At 38.3% G+C, this 24,133-nt stretch overlaps 1 protein-coding gene across 3 annotated transcripts in view; it reads right to left on the bottom strand.

Annotated features, from left to right (window-relative positions):
* The window catches only part of wwp2 (WW domain containing E3 ubiquitin protein ligase 2), a 198,091-nt gene that overhangs the window by 153,754 nt on the left and 20,204 nt on the right, over positions 1-24,133 (bottom strand). For all 3 annotated transcript variants that reach the window (XM_039763421.1, XM_039763422.1, XM_039763423.1), the window contains exons 3-4: positions 14,133-14,289; positions 9,260-9,381 (exon numbers count right to left, since the gene is read on the bottom strand). In XM_039763421.1, the coding sequence (XP_039619355.1) occupies positions 9,260-9,381; positions 14,133-14,289 (279 nt within the window). The remainder of the gene's footprint in view (positions 1-9,259; positions 9,382-14,132; positions 14,290-24,133) is intronic.

Here is a 24,133-nt window from a genome sequence, read left to right as displayed (position 1 = left end):
AATTCGGTGGTATGACGCCACTGTCGGCCGCCATATTGAACTTTCCAACGTCACTAATTCTCCAACATCCCGTGTAGGTAGAAGGCTGACAGGTTTAAGGTGTGGACTGCTGACGGTACAGGAGTTAATTATACTACACAGGAGCACTAGAAGCGTGAAATGCTTAAGCCCTTCACCTATGGTTCTGCATGTGAGTTGATGGCTGCCGCTGAATTGTTCGGTTGCCGCTTTCAAGTGTACCGAAATGGCCAAATATTTTACACCTTTCGACAACTGCCAATGCCTATTAAACATCTTAGATTCACAGGTGACGATTTCAGTAGTGGACACTTTGATGTTTATGAATGTTTAAACTGTCAAAAGCTGGATGCAAAGTCATCGATGAAACTGGTTGTATGCTTACAACGCTTGACAGATGCCGAATGTCACTTCAACACAAGTCCTGCAAATACTGTCATAATTGAAACAAACCATGAAACTCAAACCGATTATGACAGCAGCAATCCAAGCTGTGAGATTTGAAACAAGATTACTTTTCACATGGCCAACTGTATGTTGCATGCTCAAGAGTAAGCTCAGCGCACAGCTTGGTCATATTACAACCGGAGGGCCGAACTGACAATGTGGTATACAAAGAGATCCTTAACAAATAATTATTGGTATATTTTCCCTCAGTTTAAAAAGGTTTAATTTTCTTCTTAATAAAAATTTTAAGGCAGTACTTCGCCGCTGCAAAGCGCGAGTATTTTGCTAGTTCTAAAATATTACTGATTAGATCCTGCCATGTTTTGAAAAAAAATCCCTTCAGATCCTCTGAGTATTTGATTTTTTCCAATTTCAAATAGTATTATACATCGGTTTCCCACTGACTTAAAAGAGGAGAGTTAGGATTCTTCCAGTTTAGCAAAATAAGTGTGTGTGCCAAAAGTGTAGTAAATGCAATCACAGTTTGTTTGTCTTTCTCCACTTTAAACCCATCTGGAAGAACACCAAACACAGCTGTTAATGGGTTAGGAGGGATTATGAGACCAAGGCTGTATGAAAGGTAATTAAAAATTTTGGTCCAGAATGATGTTAATTTGGTGCAGGTCCAAAACATGTGACCCAGTGATGCTGGGACTTGATTGCAGCGTTCGCAGGTTGGATCTTGCCCTGGAAACATTTTGGAGAGTTTTAGGCAAGACAGATGTGCTCGATATATAATTTTGAGTTGAATAATTGTATGCTTTGCGCATATGGAGCTCGAGTGAATTCTCTGCATTGTTATTTTCCACTCCTTTTCTGATATATTATTTGAGAGATCTTTTTCCCAGTGTCCTCTTGGATCTTTGAAAGGGAGGGACTGTAAAATAATTTTATGTATTGCAGAGATGGTGTCTTGAGTCCTTGAAATTGAGCAATATTTTTTCCAGCATGGATGAGGGTGCAAGATGAGGAAAATCGCGCAGGTTCTGTTTAACAAAGTTCCTAATTTGAAGATAGTGAAAGAAATGTGTAGCTGGAATGTTATATTTGGAATGTCATTGTTCATAGGATGCAAAGACATTGTCTATATAAAGATCTCTAAGCATCTTAACAGTGTTAATTCTTCCAGCTAGAGTGAGATGAAGGGTTGACCATCTATGCAAGTCTTGCTTAATTTTTTCCATGCAGACAGCGAAATTTTGTTGATAAAGAGCTTTATGTTTACTTGTGATGTTTACCCCTAGGTATTTAAACTGTTCTGCAATGATAAAAGGTAGGGTGTCTAATCTAATATTATATGCTTGAGAATTCACTGGAAAGAGTACACTTTTATTCAGATTAATTCTGAGACCAGAGATCTTTTGAAATTAAATTTGTTTTTCTGCCCTGCCATTATAACTGACTGCATTGAACAGTGAGTTAGTACTGAGAGTGCCATGGGATGGTATGGAGAGAGGATGCACGGAGTAGGAGTAATGACTGGGCAAGCGGTGTGGAGGGGAGTGGTCAAGGCTGAATAATGTGGACATGACGGAGAACTTTTTTAATATAATAGAGAGACATATTTAATTAATAATGAACAGTTAACATAAGTATTTAGAAGATGTGGAAAAAAATATCATTGCTTTAAAAAAATAAAATTCACTGCATTACATGAATTCAAAATTCACCATAATTTAACTAACATATGTATCACCACATTAGAGTCCACACATATTATGGGGGCTCCATTTTTAACATAATGCAATGGTATCTACTTTATTAAAAAATGAATAAATCATGAATAATCAAATATTGCTTATATGATTAACTTATATGTGTGCTGTGAATCTCCATGTAGATACCCTTCAACTAAACTGTTGTTTTTTACTGCCAAATTTATTACCCCATAGCAGATTTAAAAAAATCTTGAAAAAGTCAAAATTAAGTCTTTCTATATTCTTCAGCTGCTCTCTTGTAGCAGTCATATTGATCAGTCTCAAAAATGTTAAAATTTTAAATTTTAAAACAAGGATCTAGAGTTGATCTTAAGACTTCAAGAATTGAAATTGAATCATTTAAATGAAAAACAATAATCAATGAGAAAACTGATATTTTTACCCTGGTCTAGTAAGGAGTCAATTAAATAACAAGTAATGAAACAGAAAACAGATTTCGGTGACAAATGTTTGAAGTACTGTCCTGAAATGGCAAACTGGAGTTGCAGCCATGTAAACAGAGGCTCCTATAATTAGTTTTTAGGCACTTACACATTGTCATTACTCTAACATCAACTGAGCTGGGGTAAAATTCAAATTTATGTACTCTTCATGTTCTTTGTTATTAACACATGAAAATTTAGACTAAAGTCCTCCAGTCAAACACACATTCAACTTTCTTGTTTGCAGTACTATACATTATTTCAACAACAAAATATTCACCAGAAAATAAATACTGAGGGTAAATATTACAAATATTATACATGTGCTTGCTGAAACAAATAATCTTTTGATCGCTACATGTAAGTAAATACGTTTACTAAGTAATAGTCTGGCTTTAACTGTAGACTTAATGATTTCTTTACAGATATGTTAAATCGATATTTTGTCTTATATGAAGAATATTTAGCCATTGAAAACTTCTTTGACAAACCTTGGGAGTCAAAAACAGGATTTGGCTCTGTTCATTGATATTACTGCGGTCTTAAACTTTTCAAATATCAAGTTTCTACAGTAATTTCTGTCCAATTAAGATACATGTGAATAGGTTTTCAGTTGTTAAAACCTCTGGTACCAATGATTGACATAAAAGTACAGCTTCTGAACTGTTCAGTATAAAATTCCCCTGGTAACCATTAACCTAGTTTTCTGCGAAAGACTCAAAACTGTGCCTTTCATCTGTGTATATAAATTAAAAAAATAACTTCTTTCATAGTAGCTAACACACATCTATTCCTTAAATCATGGTTAGCTTTAGTACATACTCAACTGTAATTTAAAAACTGATAAAAAAAGGAAAAGTTTTGAAATGAACAGTTTATTATCACCTGTTAAATTCGAAGAGCAGTTTATTGAAAATCAAACAAATTGGCCAAAAAATAAATAAAGTACGCATTTCTTTGAAAGCAAGACATTTCTCAAAAAATAATACATATATTACTCACATAATAAGCAACTCTGGCACACAAAGCATTATATCACTCTCTAATAAATGAGTCTCATAAATGTCCACACTTTGTGCAAATAACCAACAACACTAACCTTCCAAAAAGCCCCTAAAAATCTTCTAGATGTCTGTAACTCTCTAAATAAAAGCCATCCATGAGATCTAGCATGGAAAGTTGACATCACCTCTGACTCTCTCTCTCTCCCTCTTTCCTTCCATTACACTCTTGACATTCTTCTCTTTCTTTGCCAGTGAGCCTTCAAGCAATTTAATCTCCCAACTAAAAACTCATTCCAGTTCAGTCACTGCATAGATTTAAACCTTCCTCCCTATGTAACTTACAAGTCAGGCTCCATAATCAATTCTGGAATGAAATGAGTCTTCTCTGGCAACAACTGACACCAGTATAGAACTCTCTTAGCAGACCTGTCCAATGCAACCATTAAAGGGACAAGCCTCTCAGACAATGTAAAGTCGGACAGTTTTTCATAGGGCTAAATGCTACAGCAAAGATTCCTCACAGTCAGGAATCAAGTGGTGCTGTGAAATGAGCTGGAAGAGTACAACTGGCCTCCCTCCAATCTTCTCAGATTTCATGCTTAGACAGACAACATTGTTCCAAACTCTTCAGGTGTGGAAGTGTTCTGACCCCTTGTCAACTGACATCGTCATCACTCTCTCTCATGGATATATTACTTATCAGTCACATAGTTCACCTGAATGGTGTACTGTACCTTGGGTGTTGCCCTCTGTAATATATTCATACATACTCTAATTGCCACAATGGACTTTACTCTCTCAGATTTTCTAATCTGCCTGCCCTATGCCACTTATACCCTTGGAAAGTTCTTGCAAACTTGAAAATCTTTTACACTAATTTTAAGTAGGGCATTAAGATTGGAATAAATGAAAATAATGAATATGTTCCCCCTTCAATAAATGTAAAGTATAACAGCAAAACCATTAATAGATAAACTTTAACAATGATAACTATAAACATAAACTACAAATATACAGACAGATGCATTCACTGAATTGCTTCATTAATGGCAGTCCTGGACTTTTTCTAACAACATCATCTTATTTCCAGCTGTAACCAACCTTAGAGCCATATGCATAGTTAACGTCTTCACCCACTACCATTAACATGTTAAACTACCATCCTGCACTTTTTCCTTTTCATGCATGATTTAAAGTTAGAGGGGAGCACCAAGACTCATTTTGTAAACATTGTTCTGGTGGGCTTTCTAATGGTTTCACCTCTCTATCTGTACAGAATCAGGCTCAGTACTAAAAATCATGTCCTGCATTACATTCTATTGAGTTGTGTGCCACAGGAATACATGTCGATATCATAAGGCACTATGTTGTGTGATAGACGGCTGGGGACATTGCCCCACCAGGAGGCCTGGTGAAGCAGAGGACCGGGAGAGGCCAGCCCTCCAGGATTGAATGGGAACCACGGAGCTGGGAAGCTCAACCTTGTGGGGACCCGTGGCCACCGCCAGGGGGCGCCTGGATGGTTCAGAAGCCATGGTATGCAGCATTTCAGCCACACCCAGAAGTGCTGCCGGACCAGGAAGCAGGTACACCTGGAGAGCTTCTGGGTGCCCATGCAGAACTTCTGCCACACCAGGAAGTGTTGTAGAAAGGTCATCAGGGAGCACCTGAAGCACATCTAAGTGCATTATAAAAAGGGTCGCCTCACTCCACTCAGGGAGCCAGAGTCGGAAGGCAGAGGACAGAGCTTACAAGTGGAGGAGTGAGGGCGGCAGTAAAGAGAACAGAAAAGAAAGGAAAAGAGAAAGGAAGGACTGAGCACTGTGAGTTTGAGCACTGTGTGGTGCTGTAAAACAAAGAAGAAAATGAACGTGTGTGTGTTTTGGAATTCCGGCAGTCTCAGTGTCCGGGCTTCTTTCACAGTTGATTGTATTAAAATTCAAAGTAATAAAATATTAATCGCACAAAGCATACAATTATTCAACTAAAAATTATATATCAAGCACATCTGTCTCGCTTAGAACTGACCAAAATGTTTTCTGGGCAAGATCCAACCTGCAAACGCTACAATCAAGTCCCAGCCTCACTGGGTCAAATGTTTTGGGCCGGTACCAAATTAACATCATTTTGGACAAAAATTTTTAAGTGCCTTTCAGACAGCCTTGGTGTCACAATCCCTCCTAACCCATTAACAGCTGTGTTTGTTTGTTTTCTCCATCTGGAAGAACACCAAATAAACTGTGATTGTTATTTTGCTAAACTGGAAGAATCCTAACTCTCCTCTTTTAAGTCAGTGGGTAACTGATGTTTTATACTATTTGAAATTGGAAAAAATTTAATTCTCAGTTAGGTTCTCAAAACCTGGAAGGATCTAATCAATAATATTTTAGAATAAGCTCTTTATGCACAAGGAAATAATTCTCTTCGCATTTTTTTTATTATTTTTCTTTATCCGCATATTATACTCATCAATTTATGTATTTTTACTAGCTTTAAGTTTTACTCCGTTGGCCATGCTCTCTTTCTCAGGGGTGGGGGTTGGGTCGATTTGTTTTCAATCCTATTTTTTGTAAAAATTGATCTATCTGTATGGAATGATTACAATAAAATCAATAAAATTAGAAAAAAAATTAATCAAAAGTATCAAACACACACAAAAATGTAACAAAGACAGACAATAGCATTAACGGTAACTATCTCACAAAAGGAGATAAAACACAGTTATAAAAAAGCCTATGGAGAAACTCCAATGGTGAAAGTATAACCACTTTAAACTATTAGATCAACTGACACGTTCTGACCATGGGTTTCACAGTTAGTGATCCAAGTCTGTGTAATTACTACCGATCACTGTAAACAGAAAGAGCTATTGAAAATAATAAATTAATGGATACTACTTAAAAGCCAGAGAAGAAAACCAGCCAGTCTGTTTTGAATGTGAAGACATAGATAAAACACACAAACATACCTAGGGAAAAAAGTTTCACAAAGAATCAGAAATAAAGCCAAATTAGTATTTTCCAAATGAAGCACAACAGGGCTTTGGAGAAAACAGCTTTATAGGTCAGTAACAGAGCTTTAAAGATGACTCAATTTTAGACAGTACAGCAGTGTGCCAGCTGAAGGAAACTGTGGTCAGAGTGTTTGACTTAAGTGAAGACGCTGGGAAGCAGCATTTGGAAGCTATTTTAAAATGCAAAAAAAAATATTTTGAAATTAGGAAATTTCACATAAATATGAATTGTATGAATTTAATTCAAAAGCATGGCAAAATTATTTAGTACCACCACATTTGTAAGTGCTATTTACATTACAAAGCAGATCAAAAAACGGATAGAACAATTTACATTTTGATACAAGTCTCTTTACATAATAAAATGTAACAGAAAACAAAAAATGTGTTTGGCATAGTAGTACAGTGAGGAACATTGTTACTTCATAGCTCCAAAAGGTTGGGTTTGAATTCGAGACCAGTAGCAATCTGTATGAGATTTCAGTGTTTTTTCAGTGGCTCAGTGCATCTGTCCCCAAGTGTTCCAGTGTTTCTCCCACATCCTGAAAATGTGCATGTTAGATTTAATGGTGACATTACATTTTCTACATATGAGTGGTTGCTGATGTATGTTTGTGTGAGCCATTCAACTAACTTTTGCCTGGTTAGGGACAGTTTCTGTTTTGCACCTGGATTCTATAGGACTAAATTCAGGCACTCCACAACCATGACTTAAAAATTAAAAAATGCGCAAACTGAAGAAAAATGATCACTATTTTCAAATACCTAATGTACTTATGCTTGATATGCTCAAAGACGAGAAAGAAAAGAAGTGAGGAAAAAAAAAACAGTGCAATCCCCTTTCAACAACCACCTGCTCACAACTCACAAGCTCGATCCCACCTCTACACGCCTTTCTCTTTAACCTCTGGATTCTGTATCTTTTCTTCCTGTTTGATCTCTATCCCTAGTTATCCTGTCTTTGCTGCTCAGGCTCTTTTATGCAAATGTGGGAGTAGGTGCTCTGACTGACATCCCCAGAGCGTTAATAAGGAAACCAGCAGGGTTGACTGCATCTGCACATGAATGTGTGATCAACCAATTTCCTCATCAACACCCTGAAGCCACTCGGACATGCTACCATGTGCCCCTACAACCCGCTAAAACTTGAGTGCACTTTCTACTAAAACAGCGACACATTGTTACAGACCTTAAAAAAGCTTTACCAAGGAAAAGAGAGTTGGGAATATCAGAAAGAAACTCAGTTTTGGCAAACCAGTTATTACTTGACTGCCTGCTTTTAGCCCATAGCGCTCAACTGGAGTACTGTGCTACAAAGTGTGAAGTAGGGTGCCTGTGACAGGTCATGTCATGAACAGTTTAAAAGGTTAAATTACTTATTAGTTTTAATGCACTTTCGGACAGCTTAACCATCATTGAAAAGTATTTGCATGTGAGCATGTGTTAATTATAGTGGATGCGGAGTGGTAGTTAACGCATGTCAGCTGAGGTTAAGCAGTTATTTATTGAAGGGTATGTGCAGAAAAAGCACAAACAAACCTTACCAGAGAGAGTAGGACAGGCAGTATCTGCTCTGTTGATTATTTGTCCGGGAACAACACCTATGACTTTTGGCGAGTTCCATAAAGCTGTAGTATTTGAGTCTGCTGATTTACTGTCAGAGACCAAACAAGAATTGTGGAGACTTGCCGCAGGAAGGAGAAACTCCAGGTGTGGCAAATCCAGAACACTGCAGCAATGGAGCAGTGGTAATTAAAGGAAGGGAAGTTGCCGAGATATTCTGGCTGCACAGAAGTTTTCTCAGACTTTCTGGTGTTCTGGCACTAGGAAAGACAAACCTTGTGGACTAATATTATTAGGGTTTTTAATAATGATTGGACTCCTAAGGGGACAAGAGGATTTGACAGGCACGATTTTAAACATGTATTTATTGAATGGACTGTGGGACTTTAATCTTCATTGATGCTTAAAATAAACACTATTGATGTTTCTACACTGTAAAGTCTTGTCTACTTCCTCACTGCTACTTATGTATCTCGTTCATGAACTGCGACATGTCCCATCAGGTGTAGGTGCCCATGATATCACAGTCCCATACATCCAAATCTGTAATGCACCAGCTGTGTATGTGTTTTGTTATTGTTAAGAACTGCTTCAAAAAAGCAAAAAAGACTGCATTTACAGTGTTTTCATCAATCATAAGCAAATTTTGCCTAGGCTGCTAATGTGTTGTTACAAAGAGACTGTACAGGCCATGCCCCATATTGACTACTGTTTTATTTCCATATGAGAGAAGAGAATCCTATTTTTGTGAAGCTGTGTTTTCAAGTGTCACATTCGTTTGAAGCCAGCACTTTTTAACTACTTTTAAACAACAATGCACAAATCATAACATTTCATGATTTACAGATGCACTACAAGCAAGAAAATAAAACTATCGATAATACAAAGTATAATATATACATATATATATATGTCAGCACATATATATGTATAAGTATATATTACTGTAAGTATATATTTTATATATATATACATATACACATACAGTATACATATACACTACAATTTACTGTAAGACATTCAAAGTTCTTATCTGAGAGTAATTCTTGGATATGCTAGTGCTACAACACTTACTTTTTCCATTATTGTTCTTCAAAGTATCATAAACATCTATTGATGCAGTTCCTAGAAGTTCATTTCGAAGGGTGTGGCAGCTCCAGACTTTTAAGTCAAGGTTAGTCTGAGGAGTAACATTCCTAAGAAAAAAGTATTAAAACTAATTAAAACTTTACTTCTAAAAATTAAATTTTTTACAAGAACTTTACTTTACAAAATTGAAGCTATTTACAGAGGTAAAATTTAATTTAATCATATGACCAGCACAAAAAAAAACTAAATTTACAATAAATGCATCTTAAAAGCAGTAAATGTAATTACAATAAAAAAAACAATAAAAAATAGGATAAAAATTCATACTTATAGTAAAGAATATCAAACCCTTTCATTGGATTTCCCAAAAGTATTTGTTTCCAAAAATTTCCATTTTTTTTATATGGTTTTTCATATGGTTTTATATTTGTTAATGCTCAAGCCATCTGTAGCAAGCGTCAGGAAGTATCTTCTCTATCCAAATCTATTACTGATGATAGAAATCAACTGTATTATCATCATCATCAGTCTTCTTCAGCAGGCACCTTAATCTAGGGGTACTAAATTATGGTCCTGAAGGTCTGCAGTGGCTGCAGGTTTCACTTTCACCAGTTTCCTGATTAGAATCCATTCATTTACTAATTAAGCAATATTTCATAGGGTTACTTTTAGTTAACTTCCTTGTTACAATGTAGAAACCCTCACCATCTAACATTCTTCCATTAAAATTGTGTACATGAATCATGAAGTATCTGTGCTAATAAAATGTTTTGAAATAAAGTAATTTTCATATTGGAAAAAAGAAAACACTAACAAGCTATATACAGTGCCGTCCACAATGTTTGGGACAAAGACAAATTTTTCCTTGATTGACCCTTCTAACCAAACAGCACTAAGTTTTACTAATGTTAGGTCTGTGACAATGATAGCCATTAATTACCTGTTTACGCTAATATGTCCATATACAGCAGGCCATCAAAAGTAAAGTGAAGGAACAGTTGTCATCATGTTTAGTTTATCAAAAGACTAGGATTCAATTAAAACTGTGTGCAAAAAATGTTTTAAAAAAAATGATACAGTCATGGTATATATATATATACACATTTTTTGATTGTTTGCTTTACTCTCGCTTTCTCTCTCTCACTCTGACATTCTCTGCTCTTGACACGCATTCTTATATATATATATATATATATATATATATATATATATATATATATATATACACATATACCATATAACAAAGGCTGTTGAAAAGTTCAATATGGCAGCCAACAGTGGCGTCATACCATCGAAATAAGTACGTACATCAGTTTCGGTTAGCGCAGGGAAGCCGCCTACCAAATTACGTGAAGATGGGGCCATAAATAAGAAAGTTCAACATGGTGGACGTTGTCGACCGTTATCGACCGTTATGACCATTACGTGTAGAATTTCGAAATGAAACCTGCTTAACTTAAGTAAGCTGTAAGGGATAAGCCTGACAAATTTCAGCCTTCTACCTACACGGGAAGTTGGAGAATTAGTGACAATTAGACATTCCCTTCCTTGCTTCGCCACGGGATTCACGTCTCCCTACTGATAACTACAGCCTTTTTGTTTAATCCACGGCTTCTCCGCTGTTTTATTGTTTGTTTATTACAATTATAGTTATTGTATAGGTATTTTACACTTACTTTACATTGTTCAGGTACCAATTTCCTTTATCATTCCAACCCCCATTACCATGTCTATCGAGATGATCACTATCGATCAAAGAACTATCACTTACCGATATTTATACACACACACACACACACGTATACAGCTGGTTTGCTTACTTGACAGGGTGTAGATCAGAGTATTACAAGCATAGGTCTGATCACAGTCTGAAATTTGAGTGGTTACTTGTTTTCTACTATGTGATTTTGGCAGATATTTTGACTTATCAATTAATGAAATATTTTTGGCAGATATTTTGACATATCAATTAATGGAAAATAACACAAATGAATAGTGAGATTTTTTTGTTCTTCGTGAAAAAAAAAATACCCAGTTGTCACCCATCATAATTTTAGACAATTTCATTGGGAAGCCCAACTAATATGCATTTTGATAATAACCTGCATAATTCATCCTAAAAGATTCTTGACTGACAACAGAAACCAAATTGTAAGAAAGATGTTATAACTTAATGAAAATAGCCATCTCATATCTGTCAACATAAGCATTCAAAGTGTATGCAGGTTGACAGGAATTAATACAGGGTGGGCCATTTATATGGAAACACCTTAATAAAATGGGAATGGTTGGTGATATTAACTTCCTGTTTGTGGCACATTAGTATATGTGAGGGGGAAAACTTTTCAAGATGGGTGGTGACCATGGTGGCCATTTTGAAGTTGGCCATTTTGGATCCAACTTTTGTTTTTTCAATAGGAAGAGGGTCATGTGACACATCAAACCTATTGGTAATTTCACAAGAAAAACAATGGTGTGCTTGGTTTTAACGTAACTTTATTCTTTCATTAGTTATTTACAAGTTTCTCTTTGTTTACAGCCATTGACATGTCGCAGAGGTTAACACGTGAGGAGCGGATAGAAATTGTGTTGATGTCTGGTGAACGCAGTAACCGGGTCATTGCAGCAGATTTCAATGCAAGACACCCTACGAGACCACCCATCTCCCATGCTACAGTTAGCAAACTGCTTGCTAAATTTTGTAAAACTGGTTCAGTGTTGGATTTGCCAAAATGTGGACGCATGAAAACTGTCACTAATTAAGAAACATCAGTGGCTGTCCTAGCTTCATTCAGCAAGAGCCCACAGCATAGCACTCGCCGCATGTCACTGGAGAGTGGCATTAGTCGAACATCTCTTCGGCAGATATTAGCTACTCACAAATGGCACCCTTACAAACTCCAGCTACTGCAGCATCTCAACGAGGATGACCCAGATCGGCGCACTGAATTTGCAGAATGGGCAAAACAAAAATTGGAACAGGACCCTCAGTTTACGCAGAAGATTTTGTTCAGTGATGAGGCAAACTTTTTGTGAATGGTGAAGTTAACAAACAAAACCACCGCTATTGGTCTGACACTAACCCACATTGGATAGATCCCTCCAAGACTGTTGGAACAAAAAAATTGATGGTATGGTGTGGTATATGGGGTACAAAGATAGTGGGGCCATTCTTCATCAATGGAAACCTCAAGGCCACTGGATATGCGAAATTGCTACATGATGATGTGTTTCCCTCTTTATGCACTGAAGCTGGCACGTTCCCTGAGTTTTTCCAGCAAGATGGTGCACCACCACATTATGGGTGTCAGGTCCGAGCATTCCTAGATGAACAGTTTCCTGGAAAGTGGATTGGTCGTCGTGGGCCACCCAAGGTCTCCCGATCTGACCCCCTTAGACTTTTATCTTTGGGGTCATCTGAAGGCAATTGTCTATGCTGTGAGATGTGCAGCACCTGAAACTACGGATACTGGAAGCCTGTGCTAGCATTTCTCCTGCGGTGTTGCTATCAGTGTGTGAAGAGTGGGAGAAGAGGGTTGCATTGACAATCCAACACAATGGGCAGCACATTGAACACATTTTATAAGTGGTCAGAAACTTGTAAATAACTCATGAAAGAATAAAGTTACGTTAAAACCAAGCACACCATTGTTTTTCTTGTGAAATTCCCAATAAGTTTGATGTGTCACATGACCCTGTTCCTATTGAAAAAACAAAAGTTGGATCCAAAATGACCAACTTCAAAATGGCCACAATGGTCACCACCCACCTTGAAAAGTTTTCCCCCTCACATATACTAATGTGCCACAAGCAGGTAGTTAATATCACCAACAATTCCCATTTTATTAAGGTGTATCCACATAAATAGCCCACCCTGTACATTAACTGAAGTGAAACTGTCAGTGTTTTTCCAACAAATGATACAAAGAGATATCAGGGGAGAAATACTTTGACTGTAATAGTAATAATATTTTTCCAGGTGTGGGCACTGTTATAAGAACATGGCTCATATTGTCCATGACTACTTGTTCTGTTGAAAGACTTTTTTAGAGTGTTAATGACAGTAAAACTGTCACAAGAATCTAGATGCTCACTTCTTCCTGAATTCATAATGCCAACTGTCATTTAAAAATAACCTGATTAACACACTGGAAAATGGCAAAAGAATTGCTATCTACAGTATTACAGAAAAGCATGGCATCTCCTTCTGTGAGATAGACATTAAACCTCTATAGTATAAGAAGAAACCTTAGTAATATATATTTTAATGTTATGATTTTTAGTATGCTTATGATGATGTAAAAAATGATAATATGAATATGATATGAATAATATGATGATACAATGATATGTGAGCATCTTAGATAAAAATAATTAACAATATTTGATATGTAGGCTCCAGTTTAAGGCAGAATCCTGGCTTAAACTAGCCTAGAAACTACTTTAAAGCTGTTTCACTGATAGGGGCTTATATGGTGTAGAGTTAACTAGGGAGATGGCATAAGCACTCAATCGACAGCACAAAAATAGACCAGCAGTGAAAGAGAAGCAGGTCTGGAGGTGAAAAAAATTCCTTTTTATACTAGAAAGAAGCACAACTGAACAAGTGAAGGAGGTGGTATTGTTTACGTGGGACTTTATTTACTTCTAGTTAATCCAATCCTTGTGTTTTGGTCATTTCTTTAATAAACACTTGCTTTGGCTGCATTTTAGCCTTCTTAGCGCTGCCTTCTTCCTCACAATAGCAATAGCAGAATAATAGCATTTAATATGCATGTTTTAACAGAACAATGACATAACAATTTTAATAGTAACAATGACAATATAATTATTGGTAAAGAAAAAATGCAGTACATACAAAATTAATTCTTCATTCCAATGTACTTCAAAACTCCCACTTTGTTTTCCAGTTTTTTTGGTTTCACTCTGAAGATCGTCTGCAGTAACTTCTACAAAAGAACTGATCTGAGATTGTCTACTTGATGATTTAGGGGACTGGGGTTTTGCAGATAATACTGTTAAAATAGAACATATTACATAGATTAGAAACAGACACTCTTAAAAAAACTAAAATCAGCTTTTCAATGGTTCATATTAAGAAGTGTTACAATATTACTGACAACCAAAGATCTGTTGTACAATAAGATACTCTTGCTATTCTTTCCAAAGGTAACATGATCACTTAATATACATTTTTTAAATTAAAGCACAATGTTATGTTTACTAACATACAATAAAGCACAATACAGTATGTACATAACAAGCCCATCAAAGTCTACTTATTTATCAGCATTAATGATGCAAGACTCAATAGGCAACAGCACTATATAAACCAATTAAAAAGCAAGTTATTTAAAAAGGAAAACAATTGGGTTTACCTAAAGATATAAATTTACATAACACATATAACAAAGAAATTGTAAAATCAGCATTTATATATATATTCTCTAAGGGCACTGGTTGTGAAATACTAAAAAGACCTGTTTTAGGTTACCCTATTCTATTTCATGGAGCAATTTTCAGGCTGAGGGTCTTGCTCACAGGCCCAACAGAGTAGGATTCCTTCTGGCAGATTAATGTCAATCAGCTATTTGGTGGGCATAGTCATTCAGTAATTTATATGAATGGGTTTATTGAGGAAATTTAATTTCCATCTACATTTTGAGTTTTGGAATATTAATACACTGTCAAATGATAGATACTCTGTTACATATATACATATATATATATACATATATATAAACAAATAAACATAAACAAAATGTGAAATGTCAAAAATTCTTAGCAAAGTCAAACATGTGTTCAATTAATTTACTGACCAAAAAAAAAAAATGCAATTGAATTAACATTAAAATTGTTAACATTCAGGAACTAGTCTCTAACTAAACATATACTGGGATTAAAAATCTCATCCTGGTGGAAAGGGTTGCTTCTCAAGACAGATTATATATATATATATATATATATATATATATATATATATATATATATATATATATATATATATATATATATATTATATTATATTATATTCCATTCATCCATTTTCTAACCCGCTGAATCCGAATACAGGGTCACGGGGGTCTGCTGGAGCCAATCCCAGCCAGCACAGGGCACAAGGCAGGAACCAATCCCGGGCAGGGTGCCAACCCACCACAGGACACACACAAACACACCCACACACCAAGCACACACTAGGGCCAATTTAGAATCACCAATCCACCAAACCTGCACGTCTTTGGATTGTGGGAGGAAACCGGAGCGCCGGAGGAAACCCCGAGACACGGGAGAACATGCAAACTCCACGAGGGAGGACCCGAAGCGAACCCGGTCTCCTAACTGCGAGGCAGCAGCGCTACCACTGCCAGCGTGCGCCCATTATATTATATTATATTATATTATATATTATATATTTATATATATATATATATATATATTATATTATATATTATATTATATATTATATATTATATATATATATATATATATACATACATATATATACACACATATATATATACACACATATATATACACACATATATATACACACACACACATTTCAGACAATCAATAATTACATCTTTACTGGTTTCTTTAAATATATAATCATTCTTAGCCTATATTCCATGAAAACCTCAAAAATAATGCAGTACAAGCATTTACTGCCATCTACCAGTATATTTTGGCATTACGTCCAAATAAAAAAGCACAGATGCAAATCAAATTTACTACAGCTCTAGTGATTTTCTGTTATTTCAGAAAAGAAAACTCTGTTTTGAAAGGTTTTGTTGTAACAAGCCAATATTGCTTCAGTATTAATCATGCTAGGATTGGTTGGTGTTCTACTGTTAGTTCTTGGAGTACAACTTCAAGCTGTCCTCACTGATTGCAGTTCTAATGAGAGGTAAAAAGCTAAATAGTGTTATTTATTCTTTACATGTATCAAGCTGGAACTGACTGGAAAGAAAACAGTGACTGCAGTTGTGCCTTAGAATTTAATTGGAGAACCACTGGCTTAAAGCAGTCACTAGATATTTTTAATTGATGCACAATTAGATCTTAGGTCAAATTCAGTGTAAACTATATTGCTAGATGATTATGATGACGGAAACAGGAGAGAGTAGCTTTAACCATACCAGATCGGTCGAGGCCCGGGTTAACGACGACTACCACCAGTACTCTTAGCCAACAGGGTGCAGGCGGAAACTGGGCTACTGTTGGCCGAAGAAGGAGAAGAACGGGGGGAGATGTGTCCGGGGGGAGACGTGTCCAGAGGCAGAAGGACAGAAGGAAAGTAAAGAGAGCGGAACTGAGGGTAGGAACTTTGAATGTTGGAAGTATGACTGGTAAGGGAAGAGAGTTCACTGATATGATGGAGAGAAGGAAGGCAGATATATTGCGTGTACAAAAGACTAACTGGAAGGGGAGTAAAGCCAGGTGGAACGGAGATGGATTCAAATTGTTCTATCCTGGTGTGGATGGGAGGAGAAATGGAGTAGGAGTTATTCTGAAGGAACAGTATGTCAGGAGTATTTTGGAGGTGAAAAGAGTGTCAGACAGAGTAATGATTATGAAGATGGAAACTGAAGGTGTGATGATGAATGTTGTTAGTGCATATGCCCCACAAGTTGGGTGCAAGTTGGATGAGAAAGAAGATTTCTGGAGTGAGCTGGATGAGGTGATGGACAGTGTAACCAAGGGACAGAAAGTGGTGATTGGAACGGATTTCAATGGACATGTTGGTGAAGGGAACAGAGGAGGTGATGGGTAGGTATGGTGTCAAGGAGAGGAATGAAGAAAGTCAGAGAATAGTGGATTTTGCAAAAACGATGGGCATGGCTGTGGTGAATACGTATTTTAAGAAGAGGCAGGAACATAGGATGACATACAAGAGTGGAGGAAGATGTACACAGGTAGATTATATCCTATGCAGAAGAGTCAATCTGAAGGAGATTAAAGACTGCAAAGTGGTGGCAGGGGAAAGTGTAGTTAGGCAGCATAGGATAGTGGTCAGTAGGATGATGTTGGGGATCAAGAAGAGGAAGAGAGTGCAAGCAGAGCCAAGGATCAAATGATGGAGAAAGCTGGGCAACTGCAGAAGTAGTAATAGTGACAACAAGAAGGGTACTTAGCGCGAAATCTGGACAGAGGAAGGAGGAAAAGGAAACCTGGTCGTGGAATGGGGAAGTACAGGAGAGTATACAGAGGAAGAGGATGGTGAAAAAGTGGGATAGTCAGAGAGATGCAGAAAGTAGACAAGAGTACAAGGAGATAAGGCTCAAGGTGAAGAAAGAGGCAGTGAAGGCTAAAGAAAAGGCGTATGATGAGTTATATGAGAGGCTAGACACTAAGGAGGGAGATAGGGACCAAGCTGGGAAAGAAGTGCAACAGGTTAGGGTGATAAAGGATAAAGATGGAAACATACTCACAAGCAAGAAGGGTGTGTTGAGCAGATGGAAAGAGTACTTTGAGAGGCTGAAGAATGAAGAGAATGAGAGAGAGAGAGAAGGATGGATGATGTGGAGATAGTAAATCAGGAAGTGCAGCGGATTAGCAAGGAGGAAGTAAGGAAAGCTATGAAAAAAAAAAAAAAAAAAAAGGAAAAAACGTTGGTCCAGATGATATACCTGTGGAAGCATGGAGGTGTTTTAGGAGAGATGGCAGTGGAGTTTTTAACCAGATTGTTTAATGGAATCTTGGAAAGTGACAGGATGCCTGAGGAGTGGAGAAGAATTGTACTGGTACCAATTTTTAAGAATAAGGGGGATGTGCAGAGCTGTAGTAACTACAGGAGGATAAAATTGATGAGTCACAGCATGAAGTTATGAGAAAGAGTAGTGGAAGCTAGATTAAAAAGGGAGGTGATGATTAGTGAGCAACAGTATGGTTTCATGCCAGGAAAGAGCACCACAGATGCAAAGTTTGCTCTGAGGGTGCTGATGAAGAAGTATACTGTAGAGAAGCCCAGAAGGAGTTGCACTGCATCTTTTTGGACCTGGAGAAAGCATATGACAGGGTGCCTTGAGAGGAGTTGTGGTATTGTATGAGGAAGTCGGGAGTGGCAGAGAAGTATGTAAGAGTGGTACAGGATATTGTACGAGGGAAGTGTGACAGTGGTGAGAACTGCAGTAGGAGTGACGGATGCATTCAAGGTGGAGGTGGGATTATATATTTGTAATGGTGAGGGACAAGTTCACAGATGAGATTAGACAGGAGACCCCCGTTGACTATGATGTTTGCTATTGTGATCTGTAGCGAGAGTAGGGAGTAGGTTGAGGAGACCCTGGAGAGGTGGAGATATGCTCTGGAGAGGAGAGGAATAAAGGTCAGTAAGAACAAGACAGAATACATGTGTGTGAATGACAGGGAGGTCAGAGGAATGGTGAGGATGCAGGGAGTAGAGCTGGTTAAGGTGGATGAATTTAAATACTTGGGATTAACAATTCAGAGTAACAGATTGTGGAAGAGAGATGAAGAAGAGAGTGCAGGCAGGGTGGGATGGGTGGAGAAGAGTGTCAGGACTGATTTGTGACAGGCGGGTATCAGCAGAGTGAAAGGGAAGGTCTACAGGACAGTAGTGAGACCAGCTATGTTATATGGGTTGGAGACGGTGGCGCAGACCAGAAAGCAGGAGACGGAACTGGAGGTGGAAGAATTTAAGATGTTAAGATTTGCATTGGGTGTGACGTGGATGGACAGGATTAGAAATTAGTACATTAGAGGGTCAGCTCAAGTTGGGCAGTTGGGAGACAAAGTCAGAGAGACAAGACTGCATTGGTTTGGACATGTGCAGAGGAGAGATGCTGGGTATATTGGGAAAAGGATGTTAACGACAGAGCTGCCAGGGAAGGGGAAAACAGGGAGGCCTAGGAGGAGGTTTATGGATGTGGTGAGAGAGGACATGAAGGTGATGGGTGTAACAGACCAAGATGCAGAAGACAGGACAATATGGAGGAAGATGATCCGCTGTGGTAACCCCTAATGGGAGCAGCCAAAAGAAGAAGAAGAAGAAGAAGAAGAGAGAGCAAAGTGGTTGGAACAGTTTCAATAACAAAAAATGACAACAAATATTACCTACTGCAAATGTCATTAAAATAAAACCATTCAGATGTGGATAAACTAATCCATGCATAACCACCTACAGTTGACATGGAAACAGTTTGGTTAGTAGCTTGGCCTCAACATTCACCAAATGTTTCTGACAGTAAATGGAGCATTTATAGGAATCCTCTCCTGTTTTGGCAGTAGGGTATTAAAGCTGTATTGATAGATACATACATATTGGAGCAGAAAATAGCTGAATTTAACAAAAAAAGAGAAAGGAGGACTTAGTAACTTCTTCCAAAAAGCAGAAAAGACCTCTGCAGAAATCTCATTATTATCATTTAATTTACCTTTCCCCACAAACTCCAAAACCCCTTTTCACTCAGCCAGTGAAACTGGAGAAATCCAAAAGAAGTGTTTATTAGTAAGGAGCCAGATTTATTTCTGATATTTGAAATTTGAAGCAAATGCTTCGCGCTTCCTTAGCCAAAAAGCTAAACGTCTCTTAAGTTTTGTCCCAGAAACATAATACCAGGCTTTTCCTTTGTAGAAGGAAATCCAAGTCCAACCTAATTTAGGTAATTAGGGGTTCATAATTAAGACCTATAATATGAGAGCACATAATTTTAAAAAGATGTGACTCAAGTTCAATGACTGAATTTTTAATTTTAAAGATGCAAAATTGTTTGCAATTTAAATGGAAAAATTGCAGATAGTACCCTTGATGGCAAGCCAGGTAAATGTAGGATCCACTACTGTGTGGTGTCATGTCATTTTCTAACCCTCTTAGTCCAGATCACGGTCACAGGGAGAGGTACTGGAGACAATCCCTGCTAGCATAGGGAGCAAGGCAGGAACAAACATTGGACAGAGCACATGTCCATCGCAGGGTGAATAGACCCAAACATTAAACACACACTATGGCCAATTTAGCATTGGTAATACACCTAACCTGCATGTCTTTGGACAATTGGAAGAAACTGGTATACCAAGAGGAAACACATGCAGACATGGGTAGACCATGCCGGCTCCACATAGGAAGGATCTAAGACACAAAACAGTGTCTCTTTACTGTGTGGCAGCAGGGCTACCCCTGTGCAACCCCTCCTCTACTGTGCTCCGATTATTAAAAATTAAGTAATTCAGATGAGGAACAAGTGTTTGGCCAAAACAATACTTTGATCGAATTGGCTGGCGAAGCAATGTTTCAGCTGTGGAATGGCCAAATGGGGGAGGCAGTTTGATGGCTGAGGTCCCCAGGACTCTACACAAATCCAAATTATATTATGTGATATTATTTACTGTTAAATTCTGGTCCGTACTTTTATACTGTACCAGCAAAATACCCGCGCTTCGCAGTGGCGAAGTACTGCATTAAAATTTTTATTAAGAAGAAAATTAAACCTTTTTAAACTGAGGGAAAATATGCCAATAATTATTTGTTAAGGATCTCTTTGTATACCACATTGTGAGTTTGTCCCCCAGGTTGTAATATGACCAAGCTGTGCGCTGAGCTTACTCTTGAGCATGCAACTTATAGTTGGCCATGTGAACAGTAATCTTGTTTCAAACCTCACAGCTTGGATTGCTGCTGTCATAATCGGTTTGAGTTTCATGGTTTGTTTCAAGTACGACAGTATTTGCAGGACTTGTGTTGAAGTGACATTCGGCATTTGTCAAGCATTGTAAGCATAAAACCGGTTTCATCGATAACTTCACATCCAGCTTTTGAGAGTTTAAACATTCATAAACATCAAAGTGTCCACTACTGAAATCGTCACCTGTGAATCTAAGATGTTTAACAGGCATTGGCGGTTGTCGAAGGTGTAAAATATTTGGCCATTTCGGTACACTTGAAAGCGACAACCGAACAATTCAGCAGCAGCCATCAACTCACATGCAGAACCATAGGTGAAGGGCTTAAACATTTCACTCTTATAGTGCTCCTGTGTAATATAATTATCTCCTGTACCGTCATCAGTCCACACCTTGAACCTGTCCCAGTCATTCAATACATAAGACACAATGTTCCTCCAGATATCAAGAGTGAGCCTGATATGGCCGTGCAATATGTAACAAAGAGAATGGAAAAGGTAGGTGCCATCTCCAGGCATGGAAACCACTCGGTAAGTGACAGTTCTTTGATCGATGGTGATCACCTCGATAGATATGGTAATGGGGGTACGGTTGGAATGATAAAGGAAATGGGTACCTGAGCAATGTAAAGTAAGTCTAAAATACCTACATAACAACTATAATCGTAATAAACGAACAATAAAACAGCGGAGAAGCTGTGGATTAAATAAAAAGGCTGTAGTTATTAGTAGGGAGACGTGAATCCCGTGGCGAAGCAAGGAAGGGAACGTAGAGACCAGAGCGACGGACGGCCTTATATAGGCAGGCAGCCAACAACGTGGGAGGCGTTGGGATGGGGGACCCAACACCACCTCACACGGTGACCGAGCTGCAAGCTATGGACGTATATATGTACGTAAGTAAGATTCAGTTAGCGTTGGGAACCCGTGTACCAAATTTCTTGAAGATGGGCCCATAATAACAAAGACTGTTGAAAAGTTCAATATGGCGCCGGCAGTGGCATCATACCACCGAAATAAGTACGCATACATTGGTTTCGGTTAGCGCAGGGAAGCCACCTACCAAATTTCGTGAAGATGGGGCCATAAATAAGAAAGTTCAACATGGCGGATGTTGTTGACCGTTATGACCATTACACGTAGAATTTCGAAATGAAACTTGCTTAACTTTTGTAAGTAAGCTGTAAGGAATGAGCCTGCCAAATTTCAGCCTTCTACCTACACGGGAAGTTGGAGAATTAGTGATGAGTGAGTGAGTGAGTCAGTGAGTGAGTGAGTCAGTGAGGGCTTTGCCTTTTATTAGTATAGATTGAGGATTTGTTCTGATCTGTGTATTGTATTGACCCCCTTTTTTTTGATACCCACTGCACGCCCAACCTACCTGGAAAGGGGTCTCTTTTTGAACTGCCTTTCCCAAGGTTTCTTCCATTTTTTCCCTACAAGGGTTATTTTTGGGAGTTTTTCCTTGTCTTCTTAGAGAGTCAAGGCTGGGGGACTGTCAAGAGGAATGGCCTGTTAAAGCCCATTGCGGCACTTCTTGTGTGATTTTGGGCTATACGAAAATAAATTGTATTGTATTGTATGTAGAAAATTGTTGAAACACCAATAAAGGGCATGTGAAGAGAACAATGGAAGGCTGAGCTTACACAGCCGGAGTTTACAGTATGATCCGTAGAAGAGTTTGAAATAATGTTGGCTTCCATAATACAACCAATGAGAAGCTGGGAAATAAAAATATAATTCAGTATGGATTAAGTGTGGTAACAAGGGGAGTAAAAGGTATAGTCTTTAACTGTGAGTCAAATGAACTTTAATTGGAGAAGTGGCCATTGGGAGGCACACCAGCACCCCAAACCCCTGGCACAAACACACAAGGACAGGATTCAACCATTTGTTATTTATATTGGCAAACAGTAGCTCAATATTACACAATTTGATTCTTTCCAATACTTTTCTTTTCTCTTCCACTCTTCCCAGGTGAAAGTTTTCTAGCTCTTCTCCCAACTCCAGTTCCCCAGGTCAAATGGAGGGCTCTCTTTTTAAGCCTAACAAGACAGTACTTCTGGTGCACAATGCATTGCCCTCAGGAACGCTTCCTGGTCAGACAGGATCACAATGGTACTTGTGCCATTAATATTCAATAGCTACAGTGGGTACGGAAAGTATTCAGACCCCCTTCAATTTTTCACTCTTTTGTTATATTGCAGCCATTTGCTAAAATCATTTAAATTATTTTTTTTCCTCATTAATGTACACACAGCACCCCATATTGACAGACAAAAAAAAGAATTTTTGAAATTGTTGCAGATTAAAAAAGAAAAACTGAAATATCACATGGTCCTAAGTATTCAGAACCTTTGCTCAGTATTTAGTAGAAGCACCCTTTTGAGCTAATACAGCCATGAGTCTTCTTGGGAAAGATGCAACAAGTTTTTCACACCTGGATTTGGGGATCCTCTGCCATTCCTCCTTGCAGATCTTCTCCAGTTCTGTCAGGTTGGAGGACAGCCATTTTTAGGTCTCTCCAGAGATGCTCAATTGGGTTTAAGTCAGGGCTCTGGCTGGGCCATTCAAGAACAGTCACAGAGTTATTGTGAAGCCACTCCATTACTTTAGCTGTGTGCTTAGGGCCATTGTCTTGTTGGAAGGTAAACCTTCGGCCCAGTCTGAGGTCCTTAGCACTCTGGAGAAGGTTTTTGTCCAGGATATCCCTGTACTTGGCCGCATTCATCTTTCCCTCGATTGCAACCAGTCGTCCTGTCCCTGCAGCTGAAAAACACCCCCACAGCATGATGCTGCCACCGCCATGCTTCACTGTGGGGACTGTATTGGACAAGTGATGAGCAGTGCCTGGTTGTCTCCACACATACCGCTTAGAATTAAGACCAAAAAGGTCTATCTTGGTCTCATCAGACCAGAGAATCTTATTTCTCACCATCTCAGAGTCCTTCAGGTGTCTTTTAGCATGCAGGCTGTCATGTGTCTTGAACTGAGGAGAGGCTTCCGACAGGCCACTTTTCCATAAAGCCCTGACTGGTGGAGGGCTGCAGTGATGGTTGACTTTCTACAACTTTCTCCCATCTCCTGACTGCATCTCTGGAGCTCAGCCAAAGTGATCTTTGGGTTCTCTCACCAAAGCTCTTCTCCCCCGGTAGCTCAGCTTGGCCGGACAAGGGTTCTGGTCGTCCCAAACATCTTCCATTTAAGGATTATGGAG

The sequence above is a fragment of the Polypterus senegalus genome, chromosome 9 (genome assembly GCF_016835505.1).
Source record: "Polypterus senegalus isolate Bchr_013 chromosome 9, ASM1683550v1, whole genome shotgun sequence".
Classification (NCBI taxonomy): domain Eukaryota; kingdom Metazoa; phylum Chordata; class Cladistia; order Polypteriformes; family Polypteridae; genus Polypterus; species Polypterus senegalus.
This window is presented reverse-complemented; position numbering and strand designations above follow the sequence as displayed.